This window comes from Nycticebus coucang, chromosome 3 (assembly GCF_027406575.1).
Source record: "Nycticebus coucang isolate mNycCou1 chromosome 3, mNycCou1.pri, whole genome shotgun sequence".
Lineage (NCBI taxonomy): Eukaryota > Metazoa > Chordata > Mammalia > Primates > Lorisidae > Nycticebus > Nycticebus coucang.
In genome coordinates this window covers 96,054,424-96,078,954 of record NC_069782.1, presented here as the reverse complement: position 1 = coordinate 96,078,954, position 24,531 = coordinate 96,054,424, and the positions used below count along the sequence as shown (strand labels likewise).

At 50.3% G+C, this 24,531-nt stretch overlaps 1 protein-coding gene across 1 annotated transcript in view; it reads left to right on the top strand.

The window, feature by feature from the left end:
- CDH23 (cadherin related 23) overlaps window positions 1-24,531 on the top strand; it is a 419,225-nt gene that overhangs the window by 169,932 nt on the left and 224,762 nt on the right. Inside the window, exons 8-9 of the mRNA XM_053586252.1 lie at window positions 1,689-1,817; window positions 9,157-9,235. Coding sequence (XP_053442227.1) covers window positions 1,689-1,817; window positions 9,157-9,235 — 208 coding nt within the window. The remainder of the gene's footprint in view (window positions 1-1,688; window positions 1,818-9,156; window positions 9,236-24,531) is intronic.

The window sequence follows — 24,531 nt, the reverse complement described above, 5'->3', positions numbered from 1 at the left end:
TTCCCAAGCCTGAGCTGTAGGCCCCTGACCTTGATCCTGGTGGGCTGTCTCCCCACAGGCCCTCTGCTCAACTCCTGCTTCCAGACTTGCCTCCCCCTTGCTGCACCACTCCCACCATCTCTTTGGCTGCCCCTGCGGCTCTAAAGGCAACCAGCCCTCCCATCTCCTAGGTGCTGGTGGGCAAGGAGCAGGTGCCAGGCTTATAATGTCAGGAGTGCTTGCATTGTTTAAGACAAACCAAAGGAGGGAATCTTAGAGTATTTACAAGTCCAAGGTCATTCAGTTGTACCCCTTCATTTCACAGAAAAGAACACTGAAATTCCTGGAGGGAAAAGAATTCCTTTGGGGTTACCCAGCAAGTTAGAAGCTAAGCTGATGTTAGAGTTCAAGTTCAGACTGTCATGGGCAAATTTTTATGTGAGTTTGAGTCTGGCTACACACTTCTTAGTTGTGTGACTCTGAGCAAGTTACTTAACCTCTCTGAGTCTCTGTTAACTCATCTGAGTATTGGACCCATAACATTAATAATTATAAATGTAGGGGCGGCGCCTGTAGCTCAAAGGAGTAGGGCGCCCCGGCGCCATATGCCGGAGGTGGCAGGTTCAAACCCAGCGCTGGCCATAAACTGCAAAAATAATAATAATAATTATTATAAATGTAAATGAAGTGCCCAAGGCAGGGCTGCTCTGTGATCTGCATTCGGCACTGGAGTTGTCATTACTGCTGCTATTGTTCTTCACTAGCAGTGGGTACTTAAGCAGCAGAAGATAGGAAAATAGGTTTTCAGGTGTCCGTTTTGGCAACTTTTTATTTATTTATTTATTTATTTTTTGTCAAGCAAAGGCGTCTCAGTGTGTTGCCCAGGCTGGAGTCAGTGGCTATTCATAGGTACAATCATAGGTCACTGCAGCCTTAACTCCTGGACTCAAGCAGTACTCCCACCCCAGCCCCTGGAGCAGCTGGGGCTGACTACAGGCGCATTGGTGAACTTTTACAGGATGACATTCCCAGCTAACTCTGCCTGTCTGGCCTCAGGACCATGGGCTGCATGACCTCTTAGGGCTCCTTCCTGGAACACATGTCCCCTACCCCCACCACCCCCCCACCCCCCCGTCATAGACCCTGGAGCTCCCCCTGCTGGTTCCAGTGGGAAAATTACTTGACTGGTAAACAGCCCAGAGCAGAGACCCAGGTGCCAGAGTCACCCCCTCTGTGGCCAAAGGGACTTTCTTCTGAGAAGTCTCCATCCTATACAATCCCCTGCTGCCCTGGAATGAGGAGGACCAGAAGTGGGCACAGAGAGGGACAGTGGCCCCCAGCAGAACATAGCGAAGAGGCTAAGGATGGCACCCTCCCGTTATCCCAAGCCAGTTCCAGCACCAGCCATTGGAGTAGCAAGCTGGCCCAGGGGGGCAGGAGATCTGGCTGTCCCCCAGCCCTGCTCTGTGACTCTCTGGGCCTTGGGGGCCTGATTTATGTTTTGTTGTACAGCTCAGGAATCCTTGTAGGTTCTTAGGGTTCTTGAGTTTCCTCTTACTGAGCCCTTCCCTGTGTATGTGTGTGTGTGTACACGTTTGTGCGTGTGTGTCACACATTGTGGGTCTGTGTGTGTGTGTGTGTGTGCATACATGTGTGCATGTCCACAACATCACTCAACCTAATTCTTTATACTCTCTCTGTCCTTGAAGGATCAAGACAAGACCAGACCTCTGTCTACCCTGGCCAACTTAGCCATTATCATCACAGACGTCCAGGACATGGACCCCATCTTCATTAACCTCCCTTACAGCACCAACATCTATGAGCATTCTCCTCCGGTAAGACCTCCGTGGCCCTGGGGGACTTTCTTCCAAGCTCCTGTTGGGGATGGGGCCTGGTAGTAGAACCCATTGTCCTTGCTTCCCCCACAACCCCTGGGCATGGCAGCGATGGGTATCTTAGCACAGTGAAAATCCCAGCCCCTCCACACCCCAAACATCACCTCCTCACCCTCTCACTACCCTAGAGGGCTCCCAGCAGCAAAGAAAAAGACTTGTGAGGGAAGTAAAGGGAGCCTCTCAGAAGGATGTATGTAGAGGTGCCCGTGGAAATCCAGCTAGAGCTAAGGGATGGGTTTGGACTCTGTCAGGCTCCACAGAAAATCTGTGTGACTCAGCTGGGTCCCTAATGGGTCGGTCTGCCTGTCTCAGCCCATCAGCTCTTCCCAGGATGGCAACAGCTTGCCTTCCTCCGAAGGCCATAGCTCTTCCCTAAGAGCCTGTGGCTCTAGCTGCCCTCCCTAACTGCTCACTCTTTGGATTTCTCAAGTCCAGATTTCCCAAAGAGATTCCTGATTTTGTGCCATGTCACAAGGTTATAGGTCACCAGCCACCCTGTAGATTGGATGCTCTTGGGCCATGTGTCCACCCTGGTCTAGTCAGCTGGGACCGAGCATCTTAGAGAACAAAGCGTGTGGCTGCTGGCTGTGCACTCTGCAGGGGTGTAGGTGGGGCAGCTTTTGTCAAGCTGTGAGCCAGATAAAAAATGACAGGTGTCTCTAGACTGGTAGCCATCTGTGCTTCTGTGCAAACTAGAAAATGAAAAACCCACCTGGGCTGATAAATTAGAGAAGGGCATCTTTGGGCAGATGTAACTCCTGGACACCAGTTTAGAGAACATTTGTGGGAAGGAAAACATTCCCCTTCTTTTGAGGGAACTTACTGGAAGCTTGTGCATCTTTAGGGCCCCTACACATCTGCACAGGCTCTTAGAATGGGACAGAGGTGGTAGGCAGCACTATTTTTCCCAAAAATTAGGGAGATACAAATGTTGTTTGTTACGTGGATGAATCGCATCATGCTGAAGTCAGGGTTTTCAGTGTATATCATCAGAATAGTGTACATTGCACTTGATAGGTAGGTTTTTATCCTTTGTCCACTTCTCACCCTCCCCCCTTCTTCTTTTCCAATGTTCATCATAGCTCTTTATGACCATCTAGATCCTTTGTTTAGTTCCCACTTATAAGTGAGGACATACGGTATCTATTTTTTTTCATACGGTATCATTTTTACCTTCCTGAGATACTTCACTTAGGATAATAGTCTCCAGTTCCATCCAAGTTGCTGCAAAGGACATTATTTCCTTCCTTTTTGTGGCTGAGTAGTACTCCATGGCATGTGTACCCAACAGGCAACTTCCTTTCACCAGGGTGCACACTGTGCTCCTGGGCCTGACCACCTGTTTGGAGTTCATGGATGTCCTGACCCCTGGCATCCTTGATTTGACTGCTTCAAAGTGCTAGGCCCAGTCTCCTGCTGTGTGGGGCTGGCATTTGGCCACTTGTTTCTTGGGGCCAGATGTGGAATGAGGATCTAACAAACAAACTTGCTACTGAAGATATTTGAAGCTGCTTTGAGAGAAGAGAGGTATATCCCCCACCCCCAGCCTTCTGCTTCTTGGCATCCATCTTATGGACAGCAAAAGCCCCAACCTTTGAGACTGAAGACTGTCCCTGCTCAGCGCGGCTCGTCTCCAGACCCCAGACCCCTTTCCTTCTGCCCCCACCCCACCTTTTCTAGGCCTGACATGCTATTTTCAGATGAAAACTACCTGCCTATAGCCCATGGACATCTCCTGAGTGCTCAGGGCTCTTGAACGGCTTGCCTCTGCTTCCCTGCTGCACCAGACGGGTAGGTCATTAGGGACAGGGTTTGCTGGGGGCGGAGCACACGTGGGTGCCCAGGAAGTGTCTAAGTGATGGGAGAAAGAGCAGGCCAGCCCGTGCCTGCTGCAGACCAGCGCACTCCCCATCTTGTACCTTCTCAGCCCGCCCTCCTGCCTGTTCTCATCTCCAGTCCAACGTCCACCCACCAGTTAGTTCCCAGTTCACTCTCCACCTTTCTTAGAATTCTTTTCCCTGACTTCTTCCCTGTCAGTCCCAGAGTTGGAGATCCCTCTCCTTCAACTCTGGTGGAATCGACTCTTTGCATGCTGCATAATTTTCTGCATAATTATAGTCTCACCAGTTATGTTTTCCCCTGTGTGTGGGTTTTCTGAGTCTCTGGGAATCATGAGCCCTGGAAGCTCAAAAGTAACCCATGTTCTTTGGGTCTCCCAGGGCATCATGCCCATGGCTGATTACCGAGAAGATGCCGAAAGCCAACTTGATCAAAATAGGTGGGCAGGCAGCCAGAGGAATGCAGAGAAGTCCCCACACTGCCATTCATTCACTTTGGCCAAATCTTGCTGCCTCATGACCACTCGCTCTCCCAGGGAAACGAGGGCCAATAGAGTCTGTAGCAGTGCCTCCTTTACTCAGGATGCTGGCATTTAGCAGACATTAAACCACAGTGGGTCAGTTTTTTATAGTTGTGAGATTGGGCTGGGGCTCCCAGCCTCAGCTTCCTTTCAGAGTCACAAGAGTTGGCAAGATGGGTGTTCTTGTTGGGACTGTCCTTGAGACCCTTCATTTTGTATTTTTCTAGCATCCTTATATCTTAGTAGACTAATAAAACTATGTTTAATAGTTTCAGGCCTGCAGATTTGAGTCTGTCCATCCATTCATCTGGGCTTCATTCTTTATTCATCCATCAGACATTTATTAGACTGCTCCTGTATGCAGGCCCTGTGCTAAGCACACCGTCTGCTCTCCAGATGGTTCCACAGGCTACAGCTAGGGTGGTCCATCAGTCTAAGCAGACCAGATCTGCCCACCTTAACTCCAAGTCTCCCCTCTTGGGCTCAGGGATCTTGATACCTCTTTGCCATGTTAGCATTGTCCCTTGGCCCCCTTTGAGGACACGAAGGCCAATGCCTGGGGAGCTGCTGAATACCTGATCTGGGAGCGGCTGGTCTGAGCCCCACTGCATGGCTCATGACAGGGCTGGGAAAGGAAATCAGTTGGTGATTTTAGACTCCCCAGGCCTGGCCTGGCTCTGTAGCACCCACAGAAGTGTTTCTGTGTCCATGCACCTGCCTTTCCTCCCTTCTCCACACTGGAGAGGAGTTTTTGAGTTCCTTCTCTTATACAGAGCTGTTCCCCTTCAGGCCAGTTCCCCTACACCCCTAGCCTGCCTTTTCCAGACTTCTAATTGGTTTCTCTGCCTTGATCTGGGCCCTCCATATCCCTTTACAGTGTGGAGCCCTGATTGAATGCAATAATTGCCCGGCTGGGCCAGGACTGCGACACACGGCAGCCTGACAGCCTCCCAGCGCAGAGGACCCCAGGGCCCCCTTTCCCAGCCTCTGTTGCCTGGGGCCTCCATGCGGCCCTTCCCACTCCCCCTCGCTCCCTCTTTATCTGCGGCTCCCAGCATGTGTGCCTCCCTCTATCCAGGTATCGGGCAGGCACGCCTCATCTACAGTGTATATATTACCTAATAAAATCCTTCTTATTTGGGATTATTGCATCAGATTTTAATTTCCTCACTCGAGCAGCAGCATGTCGGCCTGCCCGTCAGTGAAGGACCGATAGAAGGTGAAAAGAGCGGATAAACTGCACAAATTACTGCCAGCCGATGCCTATCAGCCCTTTGACTGGAATTGACTGGAATTAAGAACTGAGAAATAGGATTTTCTACCTCAGAATGTGCTGTGGCAGCTCTCGTCGGAAGTCCCCTTCAGCCCCCCCGGCCTCCTCCCCGCCAGGGGCACCTCCCACTCCTGAAGCAAACTGCATGTCCACCTTTCAAGTCCTTAATCCTGTCATGGAAATGGGGGTTGGGGGCATCTCAGCTGAGCTGGCAGGGAAGGAAGAGGACGCGGACTCCTGAGGCCAGGCACAGCCTGTTGGCTTCTGCCCCACAGCTCTCCCGGCCAGGGTGTTTTGCAGAAGGAGATGAGCAAAGAAAGGGAGAGACACAGTTCCTTCTAGAGAAGTCCATCTTCTCAAGACTGTGTCCTCACTTCCCCACCAGTACCCAGGCCTCACAGGCTGCCGGTGCATCCATACCCCTCTGGACATACCTGCTGGGCACAGAGCCCTGGGCCCTCTCACTTCTGCTAGGGAGCAGTGGGCCCCCTTGGCTGTCCTCAGTGTAGTGGGGTCTTCCATTCCCCAGTCACCCTCCCCCCATACACTCACCATACCTTATGACCTTCAGCAAATCCCTGAACCTTTTGGGCCTCCATTTCCTCAAAATATTCCTCCCACAAGGTTGTGAGAGAAGCTGCACACACCCAACAGTGAGGGAGGAGTGACAGTGGGAGCCTCCGCTAGGTGCCCAGCACTGTGCTTGGCTCACACTGGTTCTCCCGAGAGGCTATTAGCTGTTTTGTTTTTTGAGACCCAGTCTCACTCTGTCACACAGGCTAGAATGCTGTGGCATCATCACTGCTCACAGCAATCTCAAACTCCTGGGCTCAAGCAATACTCCTGCCTCAGGCTCCCAAGTAGCTGGGACTCCAGGTGTCCGCCAAGCTAATGTTTCTATTTTTAGTAGAGACAGGGCCTCACTCTTGCTCAGGCTGGTCCTGAGCTCAAGCAATCCTTCCACCTCAGCCTCCCAAGTGCTAGGATTATGGGCGTGAGCCACCGCTCCCAAATTAGATCTTCTTAGGATGCACGGAAAACCCCTTGTCTTTAGGGTACAGATGATTAACCTGGGATGTTGGGAGTTTGAATATTCTGAAATTGTTTGGAAGCTCCACATGTATCTGGGAAGAGTCACCTAGGTTTTCATCAGATGTACCCAGGACTGCCAGGCCCCAATTAATAGTAAGTCACACGTACAGCATTTACTGTGTGTCCGGGGCTGTTCTGGGTACTTTACATATATCAGCTGCTGAGGAGAGGGTTCTGTGATCATACCCACTTTATAGATGGGGAAGCAAGGCAGTGAGGGTTTAAAAGTGACTAACTCAGAGGATTCAAACGCAGGCAGTCTCACAGCAGTGTCAGACCCTTAACCACGTTGCTCTACTCTTCCCTTCCCTCTCATCACTAGGAGGCAGGACCCCACAGGCCTGCAAACCCCACACCTCATTTCCCAGGGGCCTCTTGCTCCCTGCAACGTGGGTTCTCTTGGAGGGAAGAAGCCCCGTGGCAGGTTGGGCCCTGCCTTAAGCCCTGCATCTGGCCCTGGGCCTGCCTGCCTGCTTTCTTGGCCACGCCCTGGCACAGTCCTCATCTGGGGAGACTCCCTGGAGGCCCAGATAGGCAGGGCAACCTCGGGAATGTGGCCAGCTCCAGGCTGGACAGGGCTACACTTCTCCATCCCCTCGTCTTTAGAAATAAGTTTCAGTATATTGAAAATATAATCACTGAGACTCCGAAACAAGAGCCGTGGGTTCCCAGGAGCCCCCATTCCTCCCTGTTAATTCCTTCTCATAACATTTCCAGTCTTTCTGGCTGCACTTGTATTAAAAGCTCAGGGTTTTATTAAAAGTGGATTTATTTACCCAAAAAGAGATGAAACCCCAAACTTTGCCAGGAACCTGTCAGAGCTTGCTTCATAGAAGCTCAGCCATGACTCTCACTGGGTAGAGTCTCCTTGTCCTACTGTCCTAGACAGCCAAATGCCCTCCTCTGAGCCCGCCAAGAGGACTCTGGATATCCCCACGCAGGAATGTCCACAGGGAGGTGCTCGCAGGGCTGTGAGGACTGAGGGTTCCTGGGCCACCAGGTCCCCTCTTTGTAGAGGCCCACACTGGCCACCTTGTCTTGTCCTCCTGAGGCTCACTGTTTCAAGCACTGGACCTAGTTACTCTGCAGGCCAGGATCAGATAGAGGATCACTGTGAAGGGCAGCAATGCCTGGGGAAGGAGAGGTGGTGTGTTCCCCTGCTGTGTCCTGGCAGCAAGACTGGGAGGCCTTGAAGAGGAGGGCAGCTCATCCCCAGGGCAGAGGGCCTGTGGGTCAGGGAACAAACCCCTCTACACAGGAGATGAGGGTGGGGGGTGCAGCGCAGGCTTCAGCCTCCTGCTGATAAGTGGTGAGTGATCAAGAGGCGGCCAAGGCCACAAGATCCCTTCATTAGCTATGGAGATGCCAGAGTTGATATTTCCCTAGAGGATGGGATGGGGACTGTTCTGCTGTCCATCACCAGGAAAAACTGCAACTCAGGGCCAGAACCTCAGGGGGGCGGGCGTGAGCAGGCACGCTGGCCTGGGCAAAGGTGTGATAGGGCCTGGGGAGCAAGGTTAGGGCTGCCGTGGGCAAGGAACGACTCAGCAAGTGCTGGGGGTGACCTGAGGGTCCTCTCTTTTTGTCTATTTAGTCAACCAATATTTGGACGTGCCATTATATGCCAGGCTCTCTTCCTAAGATAGTCTTCTGCCTCCAAGCCCTTTCCTGTACTGTGTCTCCTGCCTGGAGCACCTGCCTTTTCATTTTCTTTCCCTGGAAAACTCCTACTCCTTCTTCACAACCCATCCTAAATGCTGCCATCTGTGCAACCCTTTGCCAGTTCCTCCAAGTGGGCTTTTCCTGTTTTCTGTACATTTCTCTGTCCGAGCCATATCTATATACGTGTTCTCCGTGTGCGTACAGAGGCTGTCTGTGCCTCACTCCTCCCCAGACTGTGTCCCCGTCCAGTAGTCGCAGCTCTTGGCCTTGCCCCCACCAATGCTGCAGAGGGAATGAGGAGAGGTGTGGGGCAGAGCCAGTGAGGCAGGAACTGCCAGGTGCACTGCCATGTGGGCCATGGTGGCCTCCAGGGTTGCTGTGGTCATCCCTGGAGGTACTTGCTTTCAGGACTTATGATGCTTTCATCCATAGAGTAATTCATCTATAATGTTCTCCTTTATGCAGACCCCACTGAAAACAAGGTCCCAAAATGTTTGTTATTCACAGTAAGGTGAGGCAAACTGAGGCCAGAGAGGAGCAGCAGCTTTCCTGAGGTCACACAGCAACATGATGGTGGTTGAGATAGACACCAGGTTTCTTGTCCGGATGCCCCTTATCTGTTCTTCTTCCATAAGCGATTCGTCCAAAATGATGAGGAATGTGGGGGGGGGGGAGCAGGAGAGGGAGCATCAACGAGGCTGGGCCTCCCCACAGGGCTTGGGGTGTTTGGCTGAGGGCTTTGATGTGTGTCCCGAGGACAGTGGGGGCAGCTGAGGCCTGAGCACTTGGCACCTGCTTCCTAGGCTGGCCTTGCTGCCAGCAGTCAGCCTGGAGAGGGAGGCTGCAAAACCACGACAGGGACCAAACTCAAATTTCTCGTCTCTCCTACCCAGGGCACCACGGTGCGCATTATCACTGCCATCGACCAGGATAAAGGACGTCCCCGAGGGATTGGCTACACCATCGTTTCAGGTAAGGCAAAGATGGTGGGCAAGTGCAACAGTGTATGAGACTTGCCACCAGGGGCGGTCCTCACCAGCAAACCCAAGGAGGAAGGAAGCCATGGTGTCTGGGGGCTGCTTGGGTGGCATTGGGGGTTGGGAGTGGGGGCTGCAGTCCAAGATCTGAGGCCACTGGGTCCTTTGAGGGTCTGGGGCTTTGATCCTGGGAAGTTGGTGACTCCCATGTAAACTCCCTCAGTGCTCTGGGTTTTTCTTTTTCTCTTCCTATTTGATGAAAAGGTAGCAGTTTTGACATCATTTTAGAACAAATGGAGCAGCAGCTTTTGCTGATTTCACGCTCTTTTCATGTTTCCAATCATTAAGAATTCATGTCTCATCTGGAATGTTGAGGGGGGAGGCACATTAGCCTTCCCGCCCTACCCAGATCCTGTGGTTGAGTAGACTGGTGGCTGCCTGCAGAGATGGTTCTGGGCAATGGGATCCCTAACCCATGTTCCCGCCAATGACTGACAAAATGGTAGCTCCACTGAGATGTCCCAGGGCTGAGTGGTCTTGGAGCAAGGCTGCTGGTGAGAGGTCCAGTGAGAGGCTGTTCACCCACACTCTTGGCTCTACCCCTGTATATTCTGCATACACACCTCACCCGTGATCTCCCTGCTCAGCCCATGAGCTAGTGAAGGGTCAGCCTGGTGTGTCTGAGCAGTCCAAACTGATAGCTAAAAGGATTTCAGGCCACCAGGCCGGTGTCCACTTGTTGTCCCTCCCAGCCACCCCCCCATCTGCAAGACAGGGAGTGGCATTATTGGACCATGCTCCCCCAAAGCTCGGAAGACAGCAAGGCATGTGATCAAGAATGTAGAGGATGAAGTCTACAGATTGTTCTAGGTGGGTCCCTTTACCTCAGTTTGTCATCCATAAAATGGGTATAGCAAGAGTACCTACCTCATTGTGGTTTAAGGGTCAAATGAGTATGATGAGGTAGCTTATACCTATAATACCAGCATTTTGGGAAGCTACTTAGGATGATCACTTGAGGCGAAGAGTTGGAAGCCAGGCTGAGCAGCACAGCAAGATCCCCATCTCTACAAAAAATGAAACAATTAGCTGGGCACAGTGGTACACTTGTAGTCCCAGCTACTTGGGACACTGAGGCAGGAGGAAGGCTTGAGCCCAGTAGTTTGAGGTTGCAGTAAGCTATGATCACACCACTGTAGTTTAGCCTGGATGACAGAGCAAGACCCTGTCTCAAAAAGAAGTAAGAGGTCAGATTATTTAATATATGTAAAGAACTTAGTTAATGTTATGTAAGGTACTTCATAAATATTAGCTAATATTATTATGACTACTAGCAGCTAATACTACCTCAAGAAGGTAGGGGGTAGCTGGTGGGAGGGAGATATCTCACATCCTTGGAAATGCGGGACATCAGGGGTATCATAGGCTCCCGAGACCTGCAGCTGATGGGATGGCTATTATTGTGCCCCTAAGCCAGGGTTACCCCAGGACCCAGCAAATGCAGGCCCAGCCCAGGTGATGTCAGCAGGAGCACAGGTGTGGGCTCCTCATTACCTCTCCCTTCATTTCCCCATTCCAGTGTCCGGTTCAGGACCCAGCTTGGAGTAAACCTTAGTATGTACTTATGGAATGAATGATGAATTAATGATATTTTAGGATAGCGATTATTCAAACTCCAACATGCCCAAGAATCATCTGGGGCTCCTACCAAAAATGCACAGTCCTTGGCCCCCACAGAGATTCTCATTCTGCAGGGGACCCCTGGCCCGGATCCCCAGGTGGTTGAGGTACAAGCATCCTGGGGCAGGATGTGAGAAAGCCAGCCCTCACCCTGAGAACTGAGGGGCCTTTCCAGGTGGGGAGGTGGGGAGGGGGAAGTCCCATCCTGGTGCTGATGGGATTTTGCAAGTTGGGACACAAAGTAAATGCCTCCTAAGACCGGGGCCATGTGCTGGGGACTTGAGGAAACACCAGAGAGTCCAAAGGGCAATGGAGTCAGGAGGCTGGGATAAAGTGGCAGTGAGACGGGAACTCAGGGCTGAGTGGGGGAATGTCTCCTCATGTTCCCACTGCCTCTGGGCTGGCTTCAGGAACTCCCTAGCTTGGAAGGGGCAGGCAACTAGAACCTGGCCTTAAGTCACGCCAGAACAGGATGGAGCATTCGGAGACAGCTGCCTGCAGCACTTTGGAAGGGCATAATCACCAGTTACCAAGTGCAGACAACAGAATGAAAAAGAGACCTAGCACGTGAAACCACAGGGAAGGGATGTATGTGGAGGTGGGGAACTTCTGCAAGGCCTGGGACACGTAACATAGCTTTATAGGGTGCCCATTGCCAGCACAGATGTGCCTTGGGGGCTTTGAGAAAGGATGACAAATGGGTTTCTTGTCATGTGCCAACTTTGATTGATTGGTAATGGCTGCCTGAAGAGGATGCTGCAGCCAGACAGGCTCAGTGCAGGATTCAACTGGTCAAGCCCGTGTCAAGTATTTGACATGGTGGTGAGTTAGCACTGGGACCACTATCTCATGGGTGTTTGTCACCCTGCCCCGCCCAAATCCCTGTTGGAGAGGGAGAAGCTGAGGACAGGGCACTTCTACCTTTCCTTCCCCACCCGTCCTGACTCGCTGCACTGGGCTTCTCTGCCCTACTCCTGCCCCTCTCAGCCTTGGGCTGGGCTGGCGTGGTCTCCTCAAGAGCCAGCCTTGCTGGGTGCCTAAAGCAGGTGGGTGGGCAGGAGGGTACAGTCCCAGGGGAGCAGGTGGACAGTAGGCCAGGATTTGGCTTCCTTGCTACTTCCCTTGGCCGGTGTAGACGCTGCTAAAAAGAATACTGTCTGCCAAGGGTCTGACCCACACACCTGCCCCTCTGGTGACATTTGATTGCAGCCCTCTCCTGGGTAGCTTAGCCGGTGCCCATTTAGCATGAAGCAGGCAGGAGGGATGGTTCATGTGTCCCATCACCCTGAGGGCATCTTCATGGCAGAGGAGGGATGAGGCTAGAGGGGGTGTCTGCCGAGACCACAAGCTGGGCCAGCTGTCAGGGAGGAGAGTGCCTGGCAACACTCAAGCTGGCCCCAAGTACCTCTGGGAGCCTGCCCCAGCCCTGGGCATTCAGGAACCATTCTGCTTTGAAAATAAGAACTGAGGTCCTTGAGGGGCCCCAGAGCCGGGTGAGGAGTCTTGAGGACCACTAGGGTGGGTGACTTGAGTCCCCAGGTGACACTGTTAATGTGATGGTGAGGCCAAGTGCCCCATGTGGGTGGACACAGGGCTGAGCCTCGCAGGGGTCCATGACACAGGTTTACCTGCCAAGCTCCCTGAGGCCCCATTCCCTCTGGGATGTTTATCAGCCTGCAGCTATGGGGATTTATGTCCGCACACTAGCACTTTCCCCATTACTAATGACCCCTCTGTTTTGCCAAGAACAAAGAGGCCTTCAGTTGTAAGTTATGGCTCCATTGCCATCAATTTGTTCTCAGCCCCTCGTGGCCAAACCGAGACTGAGGAATGACAAGTTCTTTCCCACAGAGGACCTGGCATAAGCCCCATCTGTTCCCTCAGCTTGTGTCTGCCCTGCCAGCCACCAGGGGCATCATTTCCTTGGGGGTCTGATCAAAGCAGGGTTTTGCGGGCTCCCTTCCCTAATAGCCAGCCCAACCTGTGATCTCAGCAGACACCCTGCCTGTCCTCATCCCCTCTCTGTCAGACAAAGACAGTCCTGCTTTGAGGAGCAACTATGCCCATCCCATCCCAAAGCACTGGTCTTGAAGTCCAAAGTTACCGGTTTGAGGCCCAACTCTGCCAGTAATGTTCCAAGCTAGACCAGCCCCATGGTCTTCATCCATGGAATGGAGTTAATAATCCCTCTGATGGACAAGATGGGGCTGGAGAGAGTATAAATGGCCACAAAATGTTAAGGATTATTAACTATCAAGGAGTGAGCCGGACCCAGGGGTCAGTGGGACTTGTTCGTTTATTTGCATACAGAGCAGTGGCTTTGAGTAAGGGCTCTGGGGCGCTGTCCATGGTAGCAGCATACAGCTGTGCTGGCCAGTACAGTTGTCTACATGGCTGCAAGCACTTGAGATGTGGCTCTGAATTGAGATGTACGAAAAATATAACACACCAGATTTTGAAGACTCAGTATGCAAAAAAAGATCATAAAATATCACTTTAATAATGTATTACATTGAAGACATGTTGAAATGATAGTATTTTGGACATACTCGTTTAAATACAACGTATTATTTAAATTAATGTCACCTTTTTTTGTAACTACTAGGGGATTTTAAATTACACATGTGCTCACATTCTGTTTCTGTGGGCAGCTGTGTTCTAGAGGTAGACTGCCTGGGCTCAGCTTCTACCACCAACCAGCTGGGTAATCTTCTAAGCATCATTTCCAATCTGTAAAATGGAGATAATGATAGCCCAGGCCTCCCAGGGATTAAGCAAGCTAACACAAGCAAGCAGCAGAAGAGCACCTGGTTTTATAGGAAGTGCCCAGCAGACAGGGACTCTGAACAGCCACCCTCAGATTTGGGGCCAGGAGCTGTGCTAATGTCCTGAGGGATGGTGGGGACCTAGGCACCATCTCGGCCTCCGGAACCTGCACTTTGGTTGCTCCAAGAAGCACAGGATATGTTGATGTTGACATGGAATGATGGCTTCCTGGGGGGGTCCATTAGAACTGTTCTCTCTACTTTGGGGTATGTTCAAAAATATGCATAATAAAAAGTAAGAAACAATCCATGGGAGGGGACTCCTCAGCCATCCCTCACATCATGGGTGGGGAGACTCACTGAGGAGGAGATCAGGGAAGCCAGGAACTGCCTGACGAGTAGGAATTAGCTGTGAAGAGCAGAGGGCAGGCAGAAGGAAAAGTGTGGGCACAGACCCAAGAGCAGGAGAGCAAAGCACCTTCATGCCACTGCAGTAATTGAGGGTAGCTGGGCATAGGGCACAAGAGGTGGTGGGGACATGAGGCCACAGTAGAGGCCAGAGCCAGGCCAGGCAGCATGTGGGAGGCCCAGCATTCCAGCAGCAGGAGGAATATCATAGTGCCCAGCTAAGAGACAGCGGCAGTCCCAAACAGCCGCAATGGGGGAACAGAGCCAGACAGAGCCCTGAGAGGATGAGGAGGCCAAGTTGGCAGGAGGTGCTGATGGGACAGGGCTGTAGGAGAGGGGGAGCTCTGTCCTCTTTCCATGCTGGGGAGGCCCAGTCTCTTCCTGTGGCCCAAACCCCTTTCCCATCTGCTGTTTTCTGCAGCTTGGGAATATCCCCAGAGTGAGGAGATGGGAACCCCGTTTATTGGGTGTCTGCCGTCTGCCTTGAAACAGTCTGTGAGGGGGATATGTTACTCTGCTTTGAAGAAGTGAAAGCAAGGCTCAGAGAGTTAACGTAGATTGGCAGATGGTCACAGTTGCCAAGTGGCAGAACAGGGTTTTACCCATCTCTCAGGCCCCAAACCACCCAGTTTCCATACAAACAGTAGTTCTCAGAGCATGGTGCACAGACCAGCAGCACCAGCACCATCAGAAAATTACCAGAAATACCAGCTTCTGTACCACACCATAAACCTACTGAATCAGAAGGTCTGGGGCTGCCCCAGGGACGTTTCTGCCGCTGGGCTGGGACCACCCTTCAAGAAGCTCTGGTCTAGGGCGGTGCCTGTGGCTCAGTGAGCAGGGTGCCGGCCCCATATACCGAGGGTGGCGGGTTCAAACCCAGCCCCTGCCAAACTGCAGCAAAAAAAATAGCCGGGCATGGTGGCGGGCGCCTGTAGTCCCAGCTGCTTGGGAGGCTGAGGCAAGAGAATCGCAGAAGCCCAAGAGTTAGAGGTTGCTGTGAGCTGTGTGACGCCACGGCACTCTACCCGAGGGCGGTACAGTGAGACTCTGTCTCTACAAAAAAAAAAAAAGAAGCTCTGGTCTAAAAGAGCATATGGTCTCAACAGTAGTGGTATCACCCTCCAAAGGGAGAAATTTTCTACTTGGTGGGAAAAAAAAACTTACTTTTTTTATATGTAAAGCAGATATATGTTATATCTGTGGTCTTAGAATTTCATGTGTGGGGAATTGAGCAATTAGGAAAAAATTGTCTCACATGGCTCCTGGGTTCCTGGGGGTATGATGGGCCATAGTGAAAACAAAGTTGAGAGGCCAGGTACAGTGGCTCCTGCCTATGATCCTAGCGCTCCGGGAGGCCGAAGTGGATGGATTGCTTAAGCTCACAAGTTTGAGACAGCCTGAGCAAAAGTGAGACCCCTGTCTCTACTAAAAATACAAAAACTGAGACAAGAGGATCACTTGAGCAAGAGTTGGAGGTTGCTGTGAGCTATGATGCCATGGCACTCTACCCACAGTGACAGCTGGGGACTCTGTCTCAGAAAAATAGATAAAGAAAGAAAGAACAGGTGAGAAGTAATAAGACCAAATCCCTGACTCCCGGCTTGAAAGGCAGTGGACTGTGAAAGGCTATGACCAGGTTACAGTGGGGGACCTGCCCAGGTGTGCTAGTAGAAGACAAAACCTTCCCTTGCTGTCTCTGGGCTTTGTTACAATGCTATCAAGTGAGGAGGTTCCCTGAATATACACTGAGGGCTGTGAGGGGAAGGCTGCATGTGCATGTGTGTGTGCATGCACGTGTGTGCATGTGTGTTGGTAGAATAATGAGATACAGTTAGGCTTGCACAAATGCTCCCCCTTTTGCCAATAACTGAATTAGGCCCCTGGCCATGGCCTGGTGGGGGACAGCTATCATAGGAAACTATCGTGCAAAGCACATCAAAGCCCTTGTGATTAAGCTGCTTGGCATTTTTATAGCCTTAAGAAGTGAAAACTCAGAAGTGGAATTGCTTTGGAACTTTGAATCACACACCACAGCTCCTGGCTTGGCATCTAAAAGCCCCAGATGCTTCAGGGCATCAGAGGGAATGGCCCACCTGGCTGGAACCAAGAAGTAGCCAGGGAGGAGGAGGGCAGATCAGAGAAGGGTGATAGGCCAGTTGCTAGAGGACAGAGAAGGCAAAAGAAGTGGGTTCTTGAGTGCAGCTGGGATGGGGGAAATGAACGTGAGGTCCTTCGGACATTCACCTGCCAGGAGTTCTGGATGGGTTAGAGCAGGAAGCACTGGATTGAGCACCCTCTGCTGATAGGCTATCGCTCCACTCTAGTCTTGCCTGGACCAGTTCTAGGGAGCTATTGTGGAGAAGGGAAAACAGCAGGCTCTGATGAGGGACTGAAAATAGATGATGCAGGAAAAAGAGGAGACAAACTACTAACTTCTGAGTTTAGGTTTCTGGGGTCCAAGTGGTAGCTTAGGCAGAAAGGGGGATATTCATAAGGAAAGCCAACCTGTTTACACCCTGGGCCTGTGAAGGCCACCGTAGATCCACACCAGCATCCCCATCCTGCACCCATGGCAGACATCACTAGACGATCCCAGCACACAGATGGGCCCCCGGACCTTTCTTACCTGCCCTCTGGTAGCCATTGAAGTTGATAAGCATTCTTTCTCAAGGTGGAGTGAACGTACCACACAAGGTTTGGGTTTAGCCTATTTGCATCCCATAGCTCTCTCTTAAGAAAATCGAGGGACAGAGCCTTTGGAGGATTTTTTATTTAACTGTACAAATATGCTGGCATGTTAATTGCAGTTCTCTCCCTCTACCATACCAAACAGTAATATATTACCCCAACATTCACATCCTCCTGACAAACCACAGGAAAGCCCGTACTTCATTCTCCCCCATCTTCCTCCCTCCTCTTTCCAGGGCTCACTTCCTGCCAGCCAGCCTCTCCTGACGCACTCACGCCCACCCTTGTAATGAACTCAGCTTTACTGCCTGCTCCTGATTCCTTGCTCCTCCCCACTCCCTTAATGAGGCCCAGTGTGCTCTTGGTCAGAAACAATGGCTCGCCCGTGGCTTCTTTCCCATAAATAACCTTGGTCAGTGGCCTTTTAAGAGGTTTCATGGCAGCATAGCCTGAGTCTCTGCCTCTCTGTATCTTGTCTTCCCCACACCCTCCTCATGGGCAGGAGTCTCTGTCCCTTACTCAGGACATACAGCCTCCTAGGCGCCCACTGTACGGTAGAGCACCCTCAGGACCTGTCCCCCTTTTCAAGACCTGAGTCCACTTCCCCAGCTGTGCAAGAAGTGGACTGTATAGGGATCAGCTCAGGGACCCACTTCTCTTCAGACTGCCTAGGCTCTGGCAGACCTGGGTTTGGGAGGATTCTAGTTTATGGCTAAAGGTTGTTTAGTGTTGGGAGGAGATTGTACCCTTTCTCCTATATCAATAGGCATTGGGTTTTTTCTTCCTTGGCTCTTTTCTGCTTTTTCCTAATCTCTAAGTTAACTGCTTTGTATTGACTTCTGAGGGCTTTGAGATCTTTGGAGGAATATGAAATTAGCCAGCATTTATTTAGTTTGCGTTCTTTTCTCTCTTCCCTTGGTCCACCTCCGGTTTCTTGGCTAGTGATCAACATCAGATGATGAGTGGCTCTCTTTTGATTCATTCTTAACTTTTAATAATATTGTGGACACCCATGAACCCACCAGCCTGCTAGAGTTAGACGGTCACCCTCACTGTCCATCTGCTTGTGTGTTCTTCCTCTGTCCCATCCTTGCCTCCCACCCCCAGAACCACATTTTTGAATCTTGCATTTTTTATTCCCTTGTTTTTGGAAAAGATCTTGTCACATGTATGTGGATCACATATTACTTGGATTTAGTTGTCTTTGAACTTTATTTTTTTAAATGTCATGGTATACACAGTCTCCTAGGACTTGTGTTTTCTACTCAGTATTGTACATCTAAGGTTCATTCATGTGGTTTGGAGTAGGTATTGTTTGTTTTTGCTGTTGTGTACTACTACATCATGTGAAAACAGCACAATTTATTCATGAAGCCCTGTCAATGTGTGCATGCATTGATTTTTGCTATTACAAATCATGTTACTATGAACATCTTGTAAGTCTCTCTGTGTGTGAGAATTTGCCTTAGGCTACACAGCATCCCTCACCCTGACTGTAACCCTAGAATGTGGCAGCTAAGACTCACATAGTTCATGAAACATGGTTAGGGCCACATGGCTCATAGGTGGTAGACCCAGGATTCAAACCCAAACCCTCCTGCTTCTAAAACCCAGCTTCTTTCTGCTACTGTTCATTATTCTACTTGAGAAGCCAAGTAATTGATGTCAACCTACTGGTCTGTGTGCAGGACTAGAATATTAGGATTCATTCATTCAGTTGTTCATATGTTCACTCATTCATTGAGTTAACCAATGGATGAAGCAAAATAGCTTCTGTGTGCCAGGCTCCATGCTGGACCCCTGGGACCAGTTGTGAAGCAAAAGCCACTCTTCACTATCCTCGCAGAGAAGAAGGATAATAAATGAGTCAGCAAGACAGTATTTCCCAGCTGTGTTAAGGATCAAGAAGAAGATATCAGGGTGAGGAGAAGGCAGCGGGAGTGAGGAGGCATTTAGGAAGGGGACGTGGGAAGGCTAGACCAGAGCGATTTCAGCTGCTTGCCGCAGCCTCCCAGGCTGTGGGCACAGGAGGAGATCCCTGTCTCTCCCATCTCAGGAAAGGTCTCCAGTATCTTTTGGAGGCTTTGAACCTGAGTCAAGCTCCACTAAGCAGCTCAGATCCCCAGCTCCCTTTTTTCATCTGACTCACTGGATGACTGCTCAGCTTTCAAGGCAGCCCCTACCCGGGGCTAATCTGAAATAAAAGTTTTTATTTATCTAGCTTGATACCTGGTACAAGGTTAAATCATACAAGAGAAAAAGCAATAAAAGAGAAAGATTAAGCATAAGGCGCCGTCTTAGGCATGCCCTTTTGCAATATGGTTACAAAGATATTAAGCCTGAAGTCACCCGCAAGCCCACATTGCTGTTCCCTTGTCCCTTGGAGCAGGAGGGAGGAGAGGATGGAGTGGGGGCCGCAGGAGGGAGATCCTGGGGTGCCCTGCAGAGAGGGTAAGCAGCCAGATGGAGATCTAGCTACTCAGTCCATCAACCCTCTCCCACCCCCATGCAGCTCTGATTCATGACTTCTCAAGGGAACAAAAACATTGACATCTGCACCTACGTTCCTATCAGCATATCCATATCATCAGTATTTATTATGTGACTGCTACGGGCAAGGCACCCTGGGGAGAGGAAAGGGGTGAGCAGCCTTAGTGACAGTCCCTTCCCATACTCAGCCTGGGCTCAAATCTCAGGTGACGTTGAGCAGGTTACTTCTGTCTGTGCCTCAGTTTCCTTGTGTATAAAATGGAAATATTAATAGGTCTCTTTTAAGGGTTAGATGCGTTAATACAAGTAAAGCTCTCAAAACAGTGCCTCACATAATATGCACTCAAGAAATGTTATTTATGGCTCGGCTTCCGTAGCACAGTGGTTATGGCGCCAGCCATATGCACCAAGGGTGGCAGGTTCGAACCCAGCCCAAGCCAGCTAAACAACTGCAACAAAAAAAATAGCTGGATATTGTGGCGGGCGCCTATACTTGGGAGGCTAAGGCAAGAGAATTGCTTAAGTTCAAGAGTTGGAGGTTGCTGTGAGCTGTGATGCCACAGCGCTCTACCAAGGGTGACATAGTGAGACTCTGTCTCAAAAAAAAAGAAATGTTTTTATTACTGTTATTAGCATCAAAAAATATATAGTCTGGTTGATGACAAACACAAACAATACCTGGGTTCCTCAGAGTCTAAGTATTCACTCATTCATTGCCGTGTGGGTTGTACTTATCTTACTTAGTTTTGAGCTCAGGACCTCATGAAGCACATATAACTCACATGTCTCTTGACCTGGCTTGACCTAATCATATACTGTGGCCCCAAAGAAAGACTTTTTTTCTAGTATAGCAGTCCATGTGTTAATGGAGTCTAAAACTCCAGGTCCCACTGGCTCATGCCCTCTCCTCCACACCTGCGTAACCTAATAATACTTCAGCTCTCTGTGAAATCCCCACTACGTGTTACAGAAGCACCTACAACCCCAGAGGTGGGAGGGGGGCAGTTGCCAAGTGCTTTCCAACTGATCTGCTAGTTCTTCTGCACCTGACCCCTGTGGGTGTCCCCTGTGCAAAATCACCACTGGGCCCCTACTGTTAGCAGCCTCCATGGTCCCTGAAGTGGCCCAGCAGCCTCTGGATGGTCCATGACCCCGGAGCCAAAATGGATTGTGGGCAGCAACAGGGGAGCTCCTCACCCTGCATAGGCTGCACGCGGGTCCCACAGCACCACTGCTTGGACCCCTGCACACTGCAGGCCACCTTTCCCCTCCACTGCAAAAAGCCCTTCCTGCTGTAGGGCCAGACAGGTCCATGAGGATACCTTGCCACCCTCCTACCCCATCTTTCCTAGGAAATCCATGCTTTAAAGCGATTTGTAGAAAAAGAAAGGAAGAGAGCAAAGAAAGAAAGAAAAAGAAAAGAAACCTTTTTTCTAGCCAAAATGTCAGCCTACTGAAAGCCCACCCACCCATTCACCAACTGTGTCCGGTGCCAACCCCAGAGAGAAACAGCTGTACAAGTAATTCATCAGAAAAGCCTGACGCACAGCATGTATGATAAATACTTTAGGACATCAGGAAGGGGTTTGTTCTCCCCAGGAAAGACAGTCCTTGAAGGATGGTTCTGAGGGGCCTTGCGGAAGGGGGCATGTCACCAGCTGCAGGGTAGGGTGTGAGCAAGCAAGCTCTTCCTCTCCAGCCCTAACATACTTCTGTGTGTTGAGACTCACATTAAGAGAACTTTGAGGCTCGGCGCCTATAGCTCAGCGGCTAGGGTGCCAGCCACATACACTAGAGCTGGTAGGTTCAAACCCAGCCCAGGCCTGCCAAACAACAATGACAACTACAACAACAAAAATATAGCCGGATGTTGTGGTGGGCACCTATGGTCCCAGCTCCTTGGAAGGCTGAGGCAAGAGAATCGCTTAAGCCCAAGAGTTAGAGGTTGCTGTGAGCTCTACCCAGGGCAACATATTGAGACTCTGTTTCAAAAAAAAAAAAAAGAGAGAGCGAGAGCTCTGAATGGCAGACCAAGGAGTAATACTGACATAGCAGTGACAGCTAACCTTTCTTGGATGCTCAGGAACAGATTTAAATGATTTCCCTACATCCGCTATTTTAATCTTCCCAGTAACCCCATGAGATGGTACTATTATTGTTAGCCCCATTTTACAGATGAGGAAACTGAGGCCCAGTTGCCCAGGGTCACATGTCTGGTAGAGGTGGGAATTGAACCCAGCAGGCTGGCTTCTGGCCCACTCTTCTCTACCGTTTTCTGCCATGAACACCTGCCAGGCTGCCTCAGTTTGGGAATCACCAGCCCTCCCTCTGGGCTTATCTAGATTTCCTGTGCTCCTCTGCAGTCTCTCTCTCTGCCTCTCTGTCAAGTGTTCTGAGTCAATTAACTCGCAGCCCTCATTCAAATATTTGACCAATATCCTGGAAACAGAGATTTCAGAGCAGATATTTTCAGACATTGATTGAAGTGAACAAACATTCTGGCACAGAATGAATTTATTGCTTAACATCTCATTCTGCTAGGCTATGCTCCATCCCAGCCCCCAGAAGGCATTTCTTTTTGGGAGAAAAGTGGAGTGGGATCAGGCTGCCTCTGTTTTTTAGCTCTCTGCCCTTCCTACCCCCTCCCTCTGTGGGTGCATGAGGACCCCCACACACTCTGAAGGACCACATCAGCAAAGCACTTTTGAATCCATGAAGGCAGAGGCTGTAGGGCACTTCACAGCAACATCCAGCAGACCAAGGGGTATTTTAAAGGGGCTGGTGACTAGTTTTTCTTTATAATAATGATAGGACTCCTAAGTGTCAACAGGAGCATTTTAGTTGAGACCTAAAGGAGCACTTTGCAGATGAGGATTTGAGGCCCTGGATGCTTTGGGCTCCTTTTAGAACTCTGTAGAGATAGGAAAGTTGACTCAGCAGGCATTCAGCGAGATCTCTGTGAGCCAGCTCTACGCTGGGTGGTCTTGGGGAGACAATGCAATCTAATGGAAACAGAATGGAAAACCATGCCATGAGAAACTTGAGGACCCGTTGGAGTCCATCCACATAGCATTTGCTGAGTGGCTGGTGCTGTCAGGAAGTCCTGGGGGAGATCAGAGGAGGCTGAAAGTGCTGGGGCTGGGGCAAGGACAGTGGCTTCACCCCGGAGCTTGTTCCCCAGCTGTGAGATGGTCCTCCTGAGAAATGATTTTAGGTGGTGCACAGGTGGGGAGTGAAATAACATTGAATCACACAGTGAGACAGTTATTCCCTTCTGATGCTCTTTTGGAATTTCTATTTCTGTCAGTTCTGTTCAGGAGAAAGTCCAATTCTGTGCTCGTGTCCTTAACACCTCTGGAACCTTCAGCAGCCAAGCCGATACAGCTAACCACTCAGACAAACCACATGTGCTTGTTTTCCCCACATGACAGTCATCCTCTGTGTATGGCCAGTGAACTGGTTCTCTATTTGTGATGCTCTTAAAACAGTTCCTTTTAGGGTGATTTTTAAAGAAAAACAATTGCAAATTAAATAAAAATATTAAACATAGGGTGGCACCTGTGGCTCAAAGGGGTAGGGTGCCGGTCCCATATGCCAGAGGTGGCGGGTTCAAGCCCAGCCCTGGCCAAAAACTGCAAAAAAAAAAAAAAAAATTACACATAATACAAGTTGCATACAAATATGGTAGAATCAGGAGAAAGGGATCCAAATAACTGAAGATTGGGCAATCTTGACGTAGGAGTGGTCTTGACTTGGACCTTTCCTTGAGTAACATGGTGACTTTCCCTTTGAAAATCACCTTGATACGTGATCAGAACAGCTCCTGGCACAGTGCAGGTGCTCAGGAGTGCCAGCCCTCTATTGGATAGGATGGCGGGAGTAAAGCCGTCTTGGAAACAGGGTACACTGGAGCCCAGGATGCAGTATTCTTGGAGCTGAGAGAGGAGCTGGTTAGATGACAAGGACAGCATCCCAAGTCGGAGAGACTGAGATAAACAGAGGCTTAGAGGGATGACCAAGGGCATTTAAAGCGCAGTGGAAAGGCCAACCAGGCTGCAGAAGAGGAAAGATGGAAGGTGATTTGAAGGATCTTGAGGGCCAAACTAAGGAGAGTGGATTGTTACTTTCAGGACATTTGTGGTTACAAAAATCCAAGAGCGCTCAGGAAGCTTAGGGACAGGGCTTTCTGTGAGGCTCAGGGTCCCATCAGCATCCAAAGGAGACCTTCCCCAGAGTCAGATGTCCTGGGCCCAGAAGCTAGGACACCAAAACTTGAATATTTTCTTCTTTTTTATATTTGTATAAGTTTCCTATAGTGGCCATAACAAACTACCACAAACCTGGTGGTTTAAAACAACAGAAATGTATTCTCTTACTGTTCTGGATGCCAGAAGCCTGAAATGGGTCCTCTGGGGCTAAAGTCAAAGTATTTGTCAGAGCGGGTTCTTTCTGGAGACTCTAGGACAGAATCCCTTCCTTGGCTCTTCCAGTTTATGGTGGCTGCCAGCATTCCTTGGCTTGTGGCTGCCATGTCCTTAACACCCCTAATCCCCTCCTCCCTGGTCACATTGCTTTCTCCTCCCTTACAGTCACATCTCCCTCTGCCTCTCTAGTATGAGGGCCTTGTGATGACATTTAAGACCCACCCAGATAATCCAAGAGACCCTCCTCATCTCAGGATCCTTAACTGAGTCATATCTGCAAAGTGCCTTTTGCCATGTAAGGTAGCATTGAGAGGTTGCAGGGTTCTGAACCAGAATGTCTTTAATGGCCATTATTCAGCCTCCCACAGCATCTCTGCCCCTCTCCACTGCCTCCCTCACGGCCTCATCTGGTCCACCATGGCTGGGCTGCCTTCTCTTCATCATAGTTGTTCTTTCAATGTTTTTCAGCTGCTGTCCCAGCTGCCAACCACCTCTATATTCTAGTTTTCCCATTCCAAGTTTTCCTAGAGGGGGTCAAATTGGCCAGCTCATCATCACAAGCAGTGTCCACAAGCTGTAGGGAGCTGGCAGCCTGAGATGGTGTCAGCTGGGCAGCTGGCAGTAGGACCACGAGTGGGGCGAGCTCCAAATATATCTGGTGCCTTTTAAAGATAGATATGGGTAGTGCCTGTGGCTCAAAGGAGTAGGGCGCTGGCCCCATATACTAGAGGTGGTGGGCTCAAACCCAGCCCCAGCCAAAAACTGTAAAGATAGACAGATAGGCCAGTGAAGCAGAATAGAGCTCGTAGAACCAGACCCAATGGATAAATATG